Source organism: Leucopleurus acutus (assembly GCF_964270905.1).
Source record: "Leucopleurus acutus genome assembly, chromosome: 14".
Taxonomy (NCBI): domain Eukaryota; kingdom Metazoa; phylum Chordata; class Mammalia; order Artiodactyla; family Delphinidae; genus Leucopleurus; species Leucopleurus acutus.
Genome location: NC_139156.1, coordinates 10,678,398 through 10,694,224, shown reverse-complemented (window position 1 = coordinate 10,694,224; position 15,827 = coordinate 10,678,398). Strand labels below are relative to the sequence as shown.

Here is a 15,827-nt window from a genome sequence, read left to right as displayed (position 1 = left end):
AAGACTTTGAATTACAAGTCAGTCTTCTACCCTGAGTAGAAATACAAGTATGACGCTTAGAGATTAGACGTATCAGTGGCAAGTTGGCAGTTGTTTTTAATTGCAACAATAGGAGGATTCTGTGAAAGACCAGACAATGTGAAAGCCTGTTAGAGTGTCTCACAATCTATTTCCACCAAGGTCCAAGCTTGTTAAGAATGTGAAAATCCATAGAATCATTTCTTCCCAAGAAATCATGATTGCCTACCACATACAACCTCGTGGGCTTAATCTAATTTATGAAATGCTATTCCATGAGCACAATATTAAGACATTGTTTATTTGGCTGAGTAAAATTCTGTTGAATAAACCAAATAAGGAAGACCTCTAGTTTATTCTTCCCTTAGAAACAGCCAATAACTGGATAAGCACACACTGACAGAACTTAAGTGGCCTCAGGAATGAGATTTGCTGGCAGGTCCATTATGTGGACCCTCCCTGGAAAGAGGGAAAGGGTGAGAACAGGTGCTGACCTGGCTTCTCGTCCTTAATGCTCAGGACAACTATCACACTGGAGAATCTTACACGCAATATTTTTAACCTCTAAATTTGTCCAAAGTCACAGAGCTAGGAGGCGGCGGGACCAGAGCAGGACTCCTGTCTGTGTGTCTGGCTGTCTGTCTAACCGCAAAGCCCTCGCTGTCTCCAGCCACTCCTAACTGCTTCTCCTCGTGTGCAGGATGAAAGAGAAACACATCCCTCACACAGCTTCCTCGGGAGAAATCCATTTCATCGTGACTGCTTTTCTCAGAAACATCCTTTAGTCTAATAAACCTCAATTACCATGTCATAAGGTGCAGTGACTGATCCATTATACTGTAATAATTATCCATAATATGTAGGGACATAAAAAGAGATTAATAACTAGAGTAACCAGATAATAAATCAGACCGATGATTATCCATGAGGAAGTAAGGAGTGGGCGGAAGGTGTTTAAGGAAAAACTCAAGGAAAGATAGGCAGATGCCAAGTCTAGGCTGTCAGTCAAGTACCCCTCCCCTTCAGCCAATCCCTCGCTCAGCTGCCGACTGTGCCTCCCACGTTACTGGGTGCCTTCCTTTAAAATGTACTGACTGCACATGCACTCCTGGTCCCCTTTCATCCCCTTTGACAATGTCACAACCACTCCTAAACCTCACATGGAAGCAGCTCTGTATCCTGGACTGAGTCCTAACCAGGTAGAGGTTCGCCTCTGTCACTGGCCAGAAATATGATCTTGGGTAAGTCCCTTCCCCTTTCTGATGTTGAGTTTCTTTATCTAGAACATGGGGTTGGCGATAGCTACCACTGACGAAACAAGGTTGGTTTGGAATTCAAATGCTTTCGTTTAAATAAGACAGGATTGACCAATTTAAAATACCAATGTTATAAGGAAAATACTCTAACAATGTTATAAGGAAAATACTCTAACAGATGCAGTAAATGTCTCGACACAAAGTGATGCTAGAGTTAGCGGGAGGCTGAGTGACCAAGGGTCAAGAGAAGGGTCTCAGTAAAGACACAGCCTGAGAAGGGAGGCTCAGGGGACCCAAGCCTGGAAGAGAATGAGGCATTGTCATCCTGAAAGATACACAAGCTGCAGCCCCTCTCCTTTAAAAGCTCACCCCTGAGGCCACCGGCCCTGAGCTTCAGACAGCATTGTAAGCACGCTGTGATTGCAGGGCGGTCAGCGGAGCACTGGTTGGGGCTTGCCCGGCAGCTCGAACAGCCTGTGTCTCTGGCTATGTGTGAGGACAGCCTGGTCTTTCAGAAAGAGCTGAGTTAGCCCATTCAGGCCAACGTCATCATGGTCCATTCAGAACTTTGATTCCCCAAACCCTGTCTGATGTGTTCCCTTAAAACCCTGGTCTTAAAGCTGGTCACTGTGGTTTTGGTATCCTGGTGACTGACACAGCAAATTCAACTCCACTTTTACCCAAATCCTCATTACTTCTTCTCTTTGCAGGATGAACCTTAGGGAGGGAAGCTCTTTCTTCAAATTCAAGGTGATAAAGCTTAGAGGGGCCAGTGCTATCAAAAAAAAAAAAAGGCCTAGATTTATATCCCAGCTCTGTCAGTAAATTATAAGGTACTTAGGAACCCAAGTGCTGTGTTACGCTCTTTTAATGTATTATCTAATGTAATGCTTTTAATCATCCAAGGATAATTACCAACCCCCTCTAAAAAATAGAAGAAAAGGAGACTAAATCAACTCAAGTAATTTGCCCAAAGTAACAATAAATGCCCTTCTATTACTGGTGCTAACCACCCATGACTCCCTAGGACCAGAAGAAGGAAATCCAGTATGAGGAGCAAAGAAAAGGCTTAGCTCACGTGGAAAGTCCTTAGCTCACTGCCTGACACATGGTTAATTCCCAGCAAATGATACCTGGTATTAGTAATAGAACTGAATTAAAAGAACCTTTAAAGGATCACATACAGTATGTGGATACCATGGACTTGTGCACATAGAAGCACGTGGTGTTAGAAGACATTTGGACAAGCGTGAAGGTCAGGAACTGTGCAGGACTACCAACAGTGTGACTGAAGTTGTTCATTATGTGCCATCTTAAGTGAGATAAGACAAAAACACAATTAAAAGCTACGTAAATAGTAAAATATGCAAATAAAACAGAAAATTTTTTAATTCCTAAATTTTCTCTTTGACTAACTTCATTATTCCTAGGTGTGTACCCTGTCCTTATACACCATGTTTCAGCATCAGAATTATGTTCCTGTCCCTTTCCACAATCAGGCCACAACCAGGCCAGCACTATCCTTCTTAGTTTTGGAAATAAGACCATGACTTCCGTCCTTGACCTTATTGGGTATATGTGCCCAGCCAAGCGGCTCAACATTCATGTTGCTACCTATAGAAAGGGAGAATTTTTAGGTAAATCTGATAAGGGATTTGTGTCTAAAGTAGGTAAGGAAATTCTATAACTCAATAGTGAAGAGACAAATAACCCAATTGAAAAATGAGCCAAAAATCGGAATAACATTAATCCAAAGAAGATATACAAATGGCCAATAAACACATGGAAAGATGCTCAACATCATTAGCCATCAGGGAAATGCAAACCAAAACCACAATGAGAACCACTTCACACTCACTAGGATGGCTACAAAAAGACAGAGAATACAAAGCGTTGGGGAGAATGTGGAGAAATGCCATCCTCATACACTGCTGATGGAACTGTAAAACGGTGCAGCAGCCTCTCTGGAAAACAATCTTGTAGTTCCTTAAAAAGTTAAACATTAGAATTACCGTATGAGCCAGCAGTTCCAGTCCTAGGTATATACCCAAGAGAAATGAAAACATACGTTCACATAAAAACCTGCACAGGAATGTTCATAGTAGCATTATTTGTAATAGCTGGAAGATAAAAACAACACAAATGTGCATTAACAGATGAATGGATAAGTAAAAGGTGCTATATCCATACAATGAAATATTATTCAGAAATAAAAATAACAAAGTACCGCTATATACTACAAAATGGAAAAATTTAAAAACATTACACTAAAGGAAGAAGACAGGTACAAAGAACCAAATGTTGTATGATTCCATTTCTATGAAATGTCCAGAATAGGCAAATCTATGGAGATAGTAGCTTGGTGGTTGCCTAGGGATGAGGACGGGGTCATGAGGCCAGGGGGAAGTGATGACTGACTGTTAACGGGTATAGGATTTCTTTTCGAAGTGACGAAATAGCCTAAAATTGATTGTGGTGATGGTTGCAAAGTTCCGTGAATATACTAAAATCAACCAAATTGTGAGATTAAGTTGGTGAATTATATGAATTATATCTCAATAAAAGTATGATTTTTAAAAAATCCTATGCTTCCCAGGCAGCCGGCATTCATTGCAACTGGACTGTGGTGTGGATTGTGCCGCGGAGGGCAATGTGGTGTTGTCCGTAGTTAAAAGTATCAGTTCTGGAATCAGATTCACCTGGGTTCCAACACTGCTCTGCCTTTTATTGACTGCACAACTTCAGGCAACTCTGTGAGCCTTAATTTTGTCATCCATAGGATACTTGTCATAATACAGCCTTATGACTGAGTAGATCCCGTGGGATGATGCAGATGGGGTGAAGGGATTGGCATAGTACCTGGCATTTTATGAGTGCTCCATAGTAAGCAGTTGATTTCATCTCCTTCATCCTCAACATCTCCATCCATGGTCAAACCAATTTACCAGCGCTCTCTGATGTGACCTTGGAAATTTCACTTACAAAGTAAGTGATTTATTCAGTAGTATATTATTTCTGTCTTCATCCCTTTCCTCTGCTTTGTCCCACCCAAGCAGAGTAGTAATCGGAAATATCACCATTATATTCTTATCTCCACCAACTTTAAAAGAGGAAAAATAGTTGTCCTAGTTTAGGGAAGCAAATGAGACAGCTGTGGAAGGATGCTCTGAGCCCACTTTACCTGGCTTTGGAGTTGACGTCATTGGACGTGGAGTGAAATGGTAGTTTTTCAGGCATAGAAGAGGAGCTTAGGTTCCTTCCCATGGAAAGAGCAATTGTCCAATGTGTTTATTCTGTCTTCCACACTGGCCAAGACAGACGCTTCAGAGAAAGCCATAAAAACCCAGGAAACATACTTAATTCACACTCTTGTACCATGAGAGACATATTACTGTTCCAACCCCAGCTGTTCATCCATCCTTGCCCTGAATATTCAACATTCATGTCCTCAAGGCAGCTTACAGATTCAAACTAATTAATTCCTCTTACTATAAGAGGGTTCCCTGCCCCCTTCTCCATCTGTGAGCTTCTGCACCGACTCCTTACTGCCACCTCATGCCTGGTTGACCTTATGCTTAAGGCCATTTAAAACTCTTGCACCATCAGTCATTTATTGAGGACCAGGAAGAGTGTTGGGCATTGGGGAGAAAGGAATATTGAGATTTGGCTCCTTTCTGAGAGGAACTCTAAGTCTACTAGAGTGTATTTATTCTGCTATAACACAGTTGCCTAAAAATGTGTTAGTCTCCCTTGCTAGACAAACATATCTACAGATAACAATAATGTAGGGTATAAATATTGAAATAGCACAGAAGAACAGCACAGAAGAGTGGTTTCTCAGAGGTCACTACACATTTCCATTTACATCTCATTGGCCAGAATTTAGCCTCAAGACTTGATCTAGTTGTAAGGGAAGCTGGGGTATGTATTAATTTAATGGAGTGATAATGTGCCTGGAAACAAATTGTGGTTACGTTCCTAAGAAAGAAGAGGGGAATAAATTCTGGGAGACAATTAGCAATCTCTGTCACAGGAGGCACCAATGATTTTTAATAAGGCAGTGGTATATTTAGATCTGTGGTTATGGGTATCTCTGCTAGCCCCAAAGTATCATCAGTAGGGAAGGATGTGGGGCAGGGAAGGCAGGACAGCAAGGGAAGGGAAGCAGCCAGAGAATAACTAAAAGCCAAAATGTATTCATTAACCTTAACAACTAAGAGGACGTTGTCGGTAATCTTTGAGAAATCTGTTTTATAAGAGTGATAAGGTGGACACAACGACCCATGATGACAAAATTACCATTATCTTTGTTCCTTTTGTTGATTAAGGAACTAGCAATGTATTTGGGGAGAGACAGAAGGCTGCAAAAATTATAAAGAAATCATTGTGTCGAGTGTTAAAGGATTAAAAAAAAGTGTGGAGTACAGAGGAGGGAGTCATTGAGTCTGACTTGAAGGAGAGCAGCAGAGGAGAAACTGGCAAACGAAAAGCTACCCCAACAAACAGACACAGGCAAAGGGCATTGGCCTCAGGAGAAATGCTATTTTGTTGTTGCTTTTTAAGTATTTCCAAGGCCAGATATGGAGTATTCTCCATATTTGCAAATTTTTTCTGTTTCGGCCATTCTTCTTATTCACTCTCTCCATTCATCCAATTAACTTCACACATGCATTTATTCTATCAACTCCATGAGGGCGGAGACTTTGTCTTCTTCACCACCACATCTTCCATGCCTACAACAGTGCCTGTCATTGGTAGTTGCCCTAAGTGAACTAATCCAAGGCAGCAAGGCTAATTGGGGCTTTTAGCTCCTGCTTTTCACCGTTTCCACCAGGTCACATAGGTCTACGCAGTCCCAGTCTGAACAAACCGGACGTAACCGGAGTCAGCACCTCTTTCTTCCGGGAACCACCGGCTCCTACGCAGAGCTGCGGAACCGCTACAGCGGCGGCATCCTGAAGCAGCCGGAACATAGTCGTGGCGGAACCTGAAGGAAGCCGTATCTGGGGGCTGTGGAACCAAACTGCGGCGCCCACGAAGCCACCCGGACTCTGTTTGGAACGGAAGCGTAGTGGCCGCCGCTTCCTGGTTGCGGGTCGGCGCCGAGGGCCGGCCTTAGCCGCAGCGATGTTACCCTACACGGTGAATTTTAAGGTGTCGGCGCGCACCCTCACCGGGGCCCTCAGTGCCCACAACAAGGCGGCGGTGGACTGGTGAGGGCGCGGGGCTCCGAGGCCGCCAGGCTCGGCCAGGAGTTTGTGAGGGGAAGGGGACAAAACAAGAGGTTTCACACCCCCACCCCCACCCCCGCTTAGTTCGGCCTCGCAAAGACTGGGTGCCGCCCTCGCACTTGGAGTTTTTCATTTAAATGCTGGATTTTTGTTGTTACGATAAAAGCTGTAAATGCCCTACGTGGGAACTTTCCCTGTGTGGATATATTTGCCCTCGTTCTACCATCTCTGTTTCTCTTTGCTCTTTTCCCCACACCTTCCTCACCCTCCCAGTCCCGTCTCTGAACCTGTCTCCAGTCTCCAGCCTTCTCTCCCCAATGTCAATTCCCCTGACCACGTTCTCGTCCCCATTCTGTCTTCTTTCTCTTTCATCCCTGTTTCTTACCTTTATTCATTCAACAGTGTGCCGGACCCTGTGCCAGGCTCCGGTGCTCTCGCCGGCACTTCATTTCACCTTTATCGGTTTACTGTAAAATGACGCTGCAAATTAACAACTAGACAGATATAACGCAAACTGCGGTAGCTGTGGCTACTGGAAATGTTGGCAAGAGTACCGAAACCTCCTGTTCACTGTTTGTCTTTTTTTATCTGGTGGGAAGGACCGGGGCTAATCACAGATACCGGGGGGGCATGATCCCACGCACTTTGCGGATGCTCAGTATTAAAAGTTGAATAAGACAAGGTATATGCCCTCAAAGACAAATAGACGACAGGAGTTGCTTTATACGTCTTCACGGCTCTACGTGCATGTCTCTCAGAACCTTCTTTTTTTATCTGAAAGAAAAACTAAACAAGCGTTTTTAAAGCTAAACTAGACATTTTATTTAAATGGTATAATGTCAAATACTAGCCTTTGGGCTTAAATAATTTTATTAATGGTGGTGCATGTTAGTTAGATTTCTCTCTTATTTAGGCTGCCTCTTGGCAAGAGTGAAGTTGCTTTGCTTTGCTTTTTACTTAAACTTTAACACTTTTTGTTAGGGGCTGGCAAGGTTTAATTGCTTATGGATGTCATTCGCTGGTGGTAGTGATTGATTCCAATACTGCTCAAACGCTTCAAGTTTTAGAAAAACATAAAGCTGATGTTGTCAAGGTAAGTCAGATCCCGCTTTGACCCTATAACATGTTGTCTATTCCAAAGTTTTAAATATCGCTAGAATCTCAGTAAGTCATATGTACACATGTTGAATAGGTTTTAAGTATGATACTCTATTTGGGGTAGCCTAGTATTTCCATATATAATGTCACATCAGGATGAGCTAGTATGGCTCAGATGAGCTAGAATGAGCTAAAATGCTAGTTCTTAGGTCATTTCAAAGCTGGTGGAAAACACTAATTCTACCATGTACTGGACCACTCATTCACTCATCAATTTTGAGCACCTAACATGTGCTAAGGATATAGAGATGAAAGCCCTCAAGCAATTCATTGTCTAGTGAGGAAGAATGAAAAGAAAACATACAAATACAGTGTGGTAAGTGAGACCTGCCTAATATGCTGTGGAAAGACAAAGGAGCTACAGGACATCTCGTTTTAGGGACCAGAGGAGGGTCTCAGAAGTCTTTTCATTTTAGGGACTGTAAACAGTAGTTGGCCAAGTGAAAATTGGGAGAGGTGCACTGCAGGAAAAAGGGAGGATATACACAAAGGGAAGTAATATGTGTAAGGATGGCTAAAAGATGGGATACACATGTAGGAGTGATGAAAGAAGGCAGCTGGAGAAATTCACCTGCCCCAAAAGGTTTGTAAGATTATGAAGGAATCTGGATTTTTAAGTAGGAGATTGATATGATCGTATTTGCATTTTCGAAAAACTCATTCTGGCAGCAGTGGAGGATCTGTTGGAAAAAGGGAAGACAAGGCAGTGGGATCATTTAGGAGAATTGCAGTAATTTGGGCAGGAAATTCTTAGGGCCTAAAATAAAGCAGAGGCGTGAAGGAGTTCCATTTAGGAGCTAAGAGGTAAACTTGATAGCCTTTGTAGTAAACAGTCTTAAGGGAGAGTCAGAATAGAATGACTCCAGGGTTTCTGTTTGAGTAGTTGAATGGCAGTGTTGCTTTGATGAGGTGAGTGTGTGAGAAGTCGGTGAGTTTAAGTGTTTAATGTGCAAAGTCTGAGACACCTGGGGCAATTGAATTATACTGATCTGAAATTTTAGGGGAGTTGTTACAATTGGAGATAGAGATTGGGGGTCTTTTTCATTGTTAACAGGTTTACTGAGATATTCATACCATTTAAATTCACCCATTTAAAGCATACAATTCCCTGGCTTTCAGTATATCCACAGAGTTGTGTAGCTGTCACCACAGTCAGTTTCATAACCCCCAAAAGAAACCCTGTACCCATTAGCAGTTGCTACCCATGCCTTTTCCCCATCCCTTTCATCCCTAGGCAGCCACTAATCTACTTTCTGTCCTGTAGATTTGTCTGTTCTAGACATTTCAAATAAATGAGACAATACAATATGTGCCTAGCTTCTCTCACCTAGAATAATGTTTTCAAGGTTCATCCATGCCGTAGCATATGTCAGTACTCTGTTCCTTTTTATTGCTGAATAATATTCCACTGTATGATATACAACATTTATTTATCGATGGACATTTGGGTATTTCCCACTTTTTAGGTATTATGAATAATACTGCTGTGAACATTTGTACACAGTCTGTTTGTGTGAACCTATGTTTTCATTTCTCTTGGGTATATGCCTAGGATTAGAATTGCTGACTCATGGCAACTCTATGTTTAACTTTTTGAGGAACTGCCAGACCATTTTCCAAAGAGGCTGCGCTATTTTACATTCCTATAGCAGCGTACGAGGGCTCCAGTTTCTCCTCATCCTGAACAACACTTGTTATTATATGTCCTTTTGATTATAGCCATCCTAGCAGATATGAAGTTGCTCTCATTGTGGTTTTGGTTTGCATTTCCCTGATGGCTAGTGATGTTTAGCATCTTTCCATGTGTTTTTTGGCCATTTGTATATCTTCTTTGAGAAGTGTCTGTTCATTCCTTTGCCCATTTTAAAATTGTATTTTTAAAAATTTTGGAGTTGTAAGAGTTCTCTATGTATTCTAGGTACAAGTCCCTTATCAGATACATGGTTGGCAAATATTTTCCCTCATTCTGTGAGTTCTCTTTCACTGTTTTGATAGTGCCCTATGAAGCCCAAAAGTTTTAAATTTTGATGTAGGGATAATGTTTTCTTTTGTTGCTGTATCCAAGAACCATTGCTCTTCCCAATGTCAATTAGATTTACACCTTTGTTTTCATCTAAGAATGTATGGTTTTAGCTCTTATATTTAAGTTTCAGATCCATTTTGACTTAATTTTTCTATGTAATGTGAAGTAGAGAAAAATACAGGTGATTTTTTTTGCGGTACGCGGGCCTCTCACTGTTGTGGCCTCTCCCGTTGCGGAGCACAGGCTCCGGACGCGGCCATGGCTTACGGGCCCAGCCGCTCCGCGGCATGTGGGATCTTCCCGGACCGGGGCACGAGCCCGTGTCCCCTGCATCGGCAGGCGGACTCTCAACCACTGCGCCCAGGGAAGCCCCAGGTGATTTTTTTTTTTTAATACTAACATGTATCTTGTGATCTTGCTAAACTTGTTAGATCTGGTAATTTGGGTGATTTTTTTTTTTTTTTTTTTTTTTTACATAGACAATCATGTTATCTTCAGATAACGACGGTTTGGGTTTTTCACTGATAATCTGGTGTCTTTTATTTCTTTTCCTTTGTGCTATTGTGTTGACTAGGACCTCTACTACAGTGAATAGAAGTGGAGGGAGGATACTCTTGTCTTATTCCTGAGCCTAGGAGGAAAGCATTCATTCAATTCTGATGTTAGGTATGGGGGGGGTTTTGTTTTGTTTTTTGGGTTTTTTTTTTTTTTGAGAAAAAATATATTCTCCCCCCCCCCCCAACACCATTTCTGTCTTTTTGGCATTTCTGGAGTTTTCATTTCTTAGTGTAGATCTGTGTTTCAGTCTGGCGTCATATTCCTTTTGCCTGAAGAATTTCCTTTAAGTCCTTGAGGCACGTATCTGCTATTGGTTGATCCTTTCAGCTTTTATTTGGCTGAGAAACTATTTCACCAGTTTTTTTTTTCTTTTTCTTTTTTTTCTTTTAGTGCTTTAGAGATATCACTCCACTATCTCCCAGCTTGGGTAATTTTTAATGAGAAATTTTTGTCTTTGTTTCCCTGTTTGCGTTGTATCTTTTCTCATCTCATCTCCTTATCTTGATTTTCAGCAGTTTGATTATGCTGTGTTTAGGTGATTTTTTTTAACATTTTTATTGGAGTATAATTGCTTTACAATGGTGTGTTAGTTTCTGCTTTATAACGAAGTGAATCAGTTATACATATACATATATCCCCATATCTCTTCCCTGTTGCATCTCCCTCCCTCCCACCCTCCCTATCCCACCCCTCTAGGTGGTCACAAAGCACCCAGCTGATCCTCCTGTGCTATGTGGCTGCTTCCCACTAGCTATCTATTTTACATTATATATGGACATATATACACTACCACTCTCTCGCTTTGTCCCAGCTTACCCTTCTCCCTCCCCGTGTCCTCAAATCCATTCTCTAGTAGGTCTGATTTTTTTTAAAATATGTACACTGCTTGACATTTACAAAAATGGAATTCAAGTACTACACACTCACACACAGACACACACAACAATAATTCTTATCTGTGGTAGTTTTATTCTGTAAAATTGTTGCAAACACTGAGTTAACATATACTGAAACATTGATGGCTCCTCAGGAAAATACACGGTGTGGTTCCAAGTGAGCCTTTAGTCACAATATTTTCATCAACTGATTGATACATAACCTTGTTTTTTATGTGTTTCTGTTAAAAGACATTATATATTGTTGATTTATTATCATTGAGCTCATGACCGATAGCACTATAATTCATTCCTGGACAAAGGTTATTTCACGTGTCTTTTTTCTGTAAGGCACGTCACAACTTCTTGTGGTTAGGAGCACTAGAGAGCACTTCACTGCTGCGCTTGAGGACCATTTTAAACAGTGAAATCGTCAACATAGAAGCACAAAAATACAAAAAACGTGGTACTTAATAGACCAGAAAAGACATTTGTTTACATTATGAGAACTGGAACAAGAGTGCCTCATTCAACCACAGCTGGGATGCGGTTGCATGTTGAGTGACTCAGATTTTTCACTCCCTGCACATGTCCATGAATGACTGCAAAAGCACTGCGAATACTGATTTCGCAAATAAAATCACAAATACATTTTAGCGAGTAAGCAAATTCACAAATACAGAATCTGCAAATAATGAGGAGGGAGAGTATACATACATTCATACATGTGAATATACGTATATACACATTCAAACATATATGCATATATATATGGCTACGCACACATTTTATTAAAAAAATTCTTGCCTGAGGAAAAGATGTGTTGGAGTAGAAACCTAAGGCTTATTTAACACTGGAGTTCAGAAAACTTTTTGTTTCCATCTTTTTCATGAAGGCTGTTGGAATTGGTTAGCATGCTTCCCTAACCTAGCATTTTCTATGAGTGCTTACTTACAAATACACACATCTGTGTGTCTGTGTACACATGTCTACATAGGTATATATTTGAAGAGTCTGTGGTGTTAAGTTAGTTTACTGAACACATACTCGAACGTCAGCTGCAGGCACTGTGTTAAGGCTGGGGGATAGAAATGTGAGCGAGGCCTTGGTGATCCTGCCCTATGGAATGAGATTGGTGATAGGGTTGGTGATAGGTCAAAAGAAAGTAAACAGAATAATTAAAAAGTGTTGTGTGGGAAATGTTCTGAAGTAAGCAAGTAGGATTCTGAGCTAGAGGGGAGGGGAGGTTGTGTCCAGGGAAGGCCTTGGCTCAGGGTAAGGACTCTGTGTTTTATTCCTTACTCTGCCAGTATTCGATGCTCAGTTAATTTCTTGATTTTGTGCTGGGATTCTTGTGTTTTTTATTTTTTAAAAAAACTATTCTTAATGATATTACTAAAACTATGATGCACAAATTTGTTTTTTAGTGAAAAAACTGTTAACGTTATTTTCCAATTTTATGAGAGGGATAGCCAGAGTTTTTGTTTGCTTTTGTTTTTTCCTTTGCAAGGTTTTTGTAGCTGTAAGTTGTCTCCTTTTAATTAGAAGAATAGAATGCAGGAAAAGATTCTGCTTAGCAATTTAGGATTTTACATGTTATGTCAGAATTAGGTTTTATGGTTATTACTGTGATCAAATGATATACCAATGATCATACCATTTTAAGATATGGTATTCTGGAGTTTTTTACCTGAATTCCCCATATTACTAAGGTTGTGCATCATTTTTCATATTTTAAAGGCAGGAACATTGTGATATTTTCAAAAATATTTTAATTGCAACTTTTAAAAAATATAAATAATAAAAATTTCTGACTTTCAAGATGGAAGCTAGTTTCCTTTTTTAAAAATTTTTATTGGAGTATAGTTGATTTACAATGTTGTGTTAGTTTCTGCTATACAGCAAAATGAATCACTTATACATACACACATATCCACTTTTTTTTTTTAGATTCTTTCCCATATAGCCCATTACAGAGTATTAAGTAGAGTTCCCTGTGCTGTACAGCAGGTTCTTATTAGTTATCTATTTTATATATAGTAGTGTGTAAATGTCAATCCCAATCTCCCAATTTATCCCTCCCCCTGCCCTTATCCCTTGGTAATCATAAATTTGTTTACTATATTCGCGACTCTACTTCTGTTTTGTAAATAAGTTCATTTGTACCCTTTTTTAAAGATTCTGCATATAAGCAATATCATATGATATTTGTCTTTCTGTACCTGACTTACTTCACTCAGTATGATAATGTCTGGGTCCATTCATGTTGCTATAAATGGCATTATTTTGTTCTTTTTTATGGATGAGTAATATTCCATTGTAGGTATGTACCACATTTTTATCCATTCCTCCATTGAGGGTCATTTAGTTTGCTTTCATGTCCTGTCTATTGTAAATAGTGCTTCAATGAACATTGGGATGCATGTATCTTTTTGAATTATGGTTTTCTCCGGGTATGTGCCCAGGAGTGGGATTGCTGGGTCATATGGTAGTTCTATTTTTAGTTTTTTAAGAAACCTCCATACTGTTCTCCATAGTGGCTGTACCAATTTATATTCCCACCAACAGTGTAGGAGGGTTCCCTAGTTTCCTTTTTTTATAATATAAGTGTAGAATGGAGTTTGGGTTCCAGTTGGCGTTTTATGAAAATTGTGTATAGTTTCATCCAGTGCAAGTATTTACTTGATTTGATTTCTTCTTGATACTAGGTTAAATGGGCCAGGGAAAATTATCACCATAACATTGGCTCGCCATATTCCTTGCGCTTAGCTTCTGCTGATGTCAATGGAAAGATCATCGTTTGGGATGTAGCAGCAGGAGTAGCTCAGTGTGAGATCCAAGAGCATGCCAAGCCTATTCAGGGTGAGGAAAGTCTGTACTCCACCAAGCGTCTGTATTAATACACTTACTCTTAGAGTGGTTGGTTTTTCCCTTTCGTTTAATTTCATCACTTCTCAGTTAACTCTTGATTGTGTTTAGCCTGTTCTGCTGATCCGAATCTAGCTTTCTTTTCCTTATCAATACGCTTCTGGGCTTATTTCCTCAAATCTCAGTTGATTTGTGCTTTGGTAAAATGCATTAATTTCAGTCTTGCCCTCAGTTGAGCATGATGAGAAAAATTAAGCTGCTGTAAACTCTTGTAAATGTAAGCTAGAATATAAGTAAGCTGGCCCGAACCACTCTTTTGAATTAGCCCTCAGTGCTTACTTTCTCTTAATAGAGATACAATTTTTTCCTCATTTTCATATAGATCATTTGTTTGCTTGCTTATGTTACTGACCTATAATCAATACAGTATTCCTGGGCTCTTCAGGCTTTGACTGAGTGGCTCTCTTGACTGAGTGAATCTTTTAAATGACTATTTAAAAAATACTTATCAAGTACTTACTGTACTATTGAACTAGATCCTTATCCTCTTTATTGTTATGGAAAAACATGAAATTCTGTAAAGTCCCATTAAGTAATTCCACAAAAACATTAGGAGAGTCTGACATTGATCATGGCTAGGACAGTCTTTGACATAAAGTTTTAAATAATGAATAGTGTAAATTGCTTTGTATTTTCTTTGAAGTAATATTTCAGATTACTTGGAAATTTTGACCTCTAGATTCTAATGTCCAGACAGCTCATTTTTATATAAAATTAGCTTTTCCTATCAATCCTGACACATATATGCAACATTGAAGGGGGGTAGTTAAGATTTTAACGACTATGTAAACACACACACACATACACACACACACAACTAGATATCACAGACACATTAGACAAGTAATTTGAAGTGGGTGATTTCTGAATTTTGCCTTTATTTTTCTGGTCTTTACAGATGTTCAGTGGTTATGGAATCAAGATGCTTCCCGAGATTTATTGCTTGCTATCCATCCGCCAAATTATATTGTGCTCTGGAATGCAGATACTGGCACCAAACTCTGGAAGAAGAGCTATGCAGATAACATTCTTTCTTTTTCTTTTGATCCTTTTGATCCCTCACATTTAACTTGTGAGTACTAGTTTCTTGTGGAAAATGAGTTGAGGTGTTTGTAACATATATGGTTAATGCTACACACACACACACACACACACCCTTCATACACCTATAATGTTAAAATGAGAAACACATCTAGCTCATATATTTTCAGCTCTTATTAAAGATACTATGATGGTTAGAAATTTAAATCAGCAAGCCAGACCTTCACTGTGTGGAATTTGTGAACAAAATTAGATTAGTCAGAGAAAGAGAGAGTAGCTGTGTTACTCTAATTCAGACTTAATTAAATTTTTTTCTAGGAACATCGAAAGAACCTGAGTCAAGGGTTTCATTTAGTCTGTGGCCAAATTCATTTCTTCCTTTTTAAAAAACTGTTTTAATTCATGCCGTGTATTTTGAGTGCCGTAAACAGACGCATGTCAGGAAAAGACCAAGCCCAAGGGATTTTTTTCTCGTGGAGGCAGTTTTTCCCAATGTGCTTTTGATATTTTACTGAGCTACTGATCTAAAAATCAGATTCTAGACAGATTTTTTTGTGACTAAATTATGTAGAAAATATTTTTTATTCAGTTATCCAACAGATATTTCTTGAGCTATTGTTATATGCCAGGAGGTAAAGGGAGTGGGGGGAATGGGAGTGGGCAAGTTGTTGTATTAGATAAAGTGGTCAAAGTAGGTTTTATTTTGATATTTGATCAACGACTTGAAAGAGGTAAGGGG

At 39.8% G+C, this 15,827-nt stretch overlaps 1 protein-coding gene across 1 annotated transcript in view; it reads left to right on the top strand.

Moving 5' to 3' along the window:
• The first annotated feature begins 6,358 nt into the window (after positions 1–6,358).
• Positions 6,359–15,827, top strand: part of WDR11 (WD repeat domain 11) — a 54,126-nt gene continuing 44,657 nt past the window's right edge. The window contains exons 1-4 of the mRNA XM_082854889.1: positions 6,359–6,487; positions 7,487–7,598; positions 13,828–13,981; positions 14,946–15,119. Coding sequence (XP_082711015.1) covers positions 6,402–6,487; positions 7,487–7,598; positions 13,828–13,981; positions 14,946–15,119 — 526 coding nt within the window. The 5' untranslated portion in view covers positions 6,359–6,401. The remainder of the gene's footprint in view (positions 6,488–7,486; positions 7,599–13,827; positions 13,982–14,945; positions 15,120–15,827) is intronic.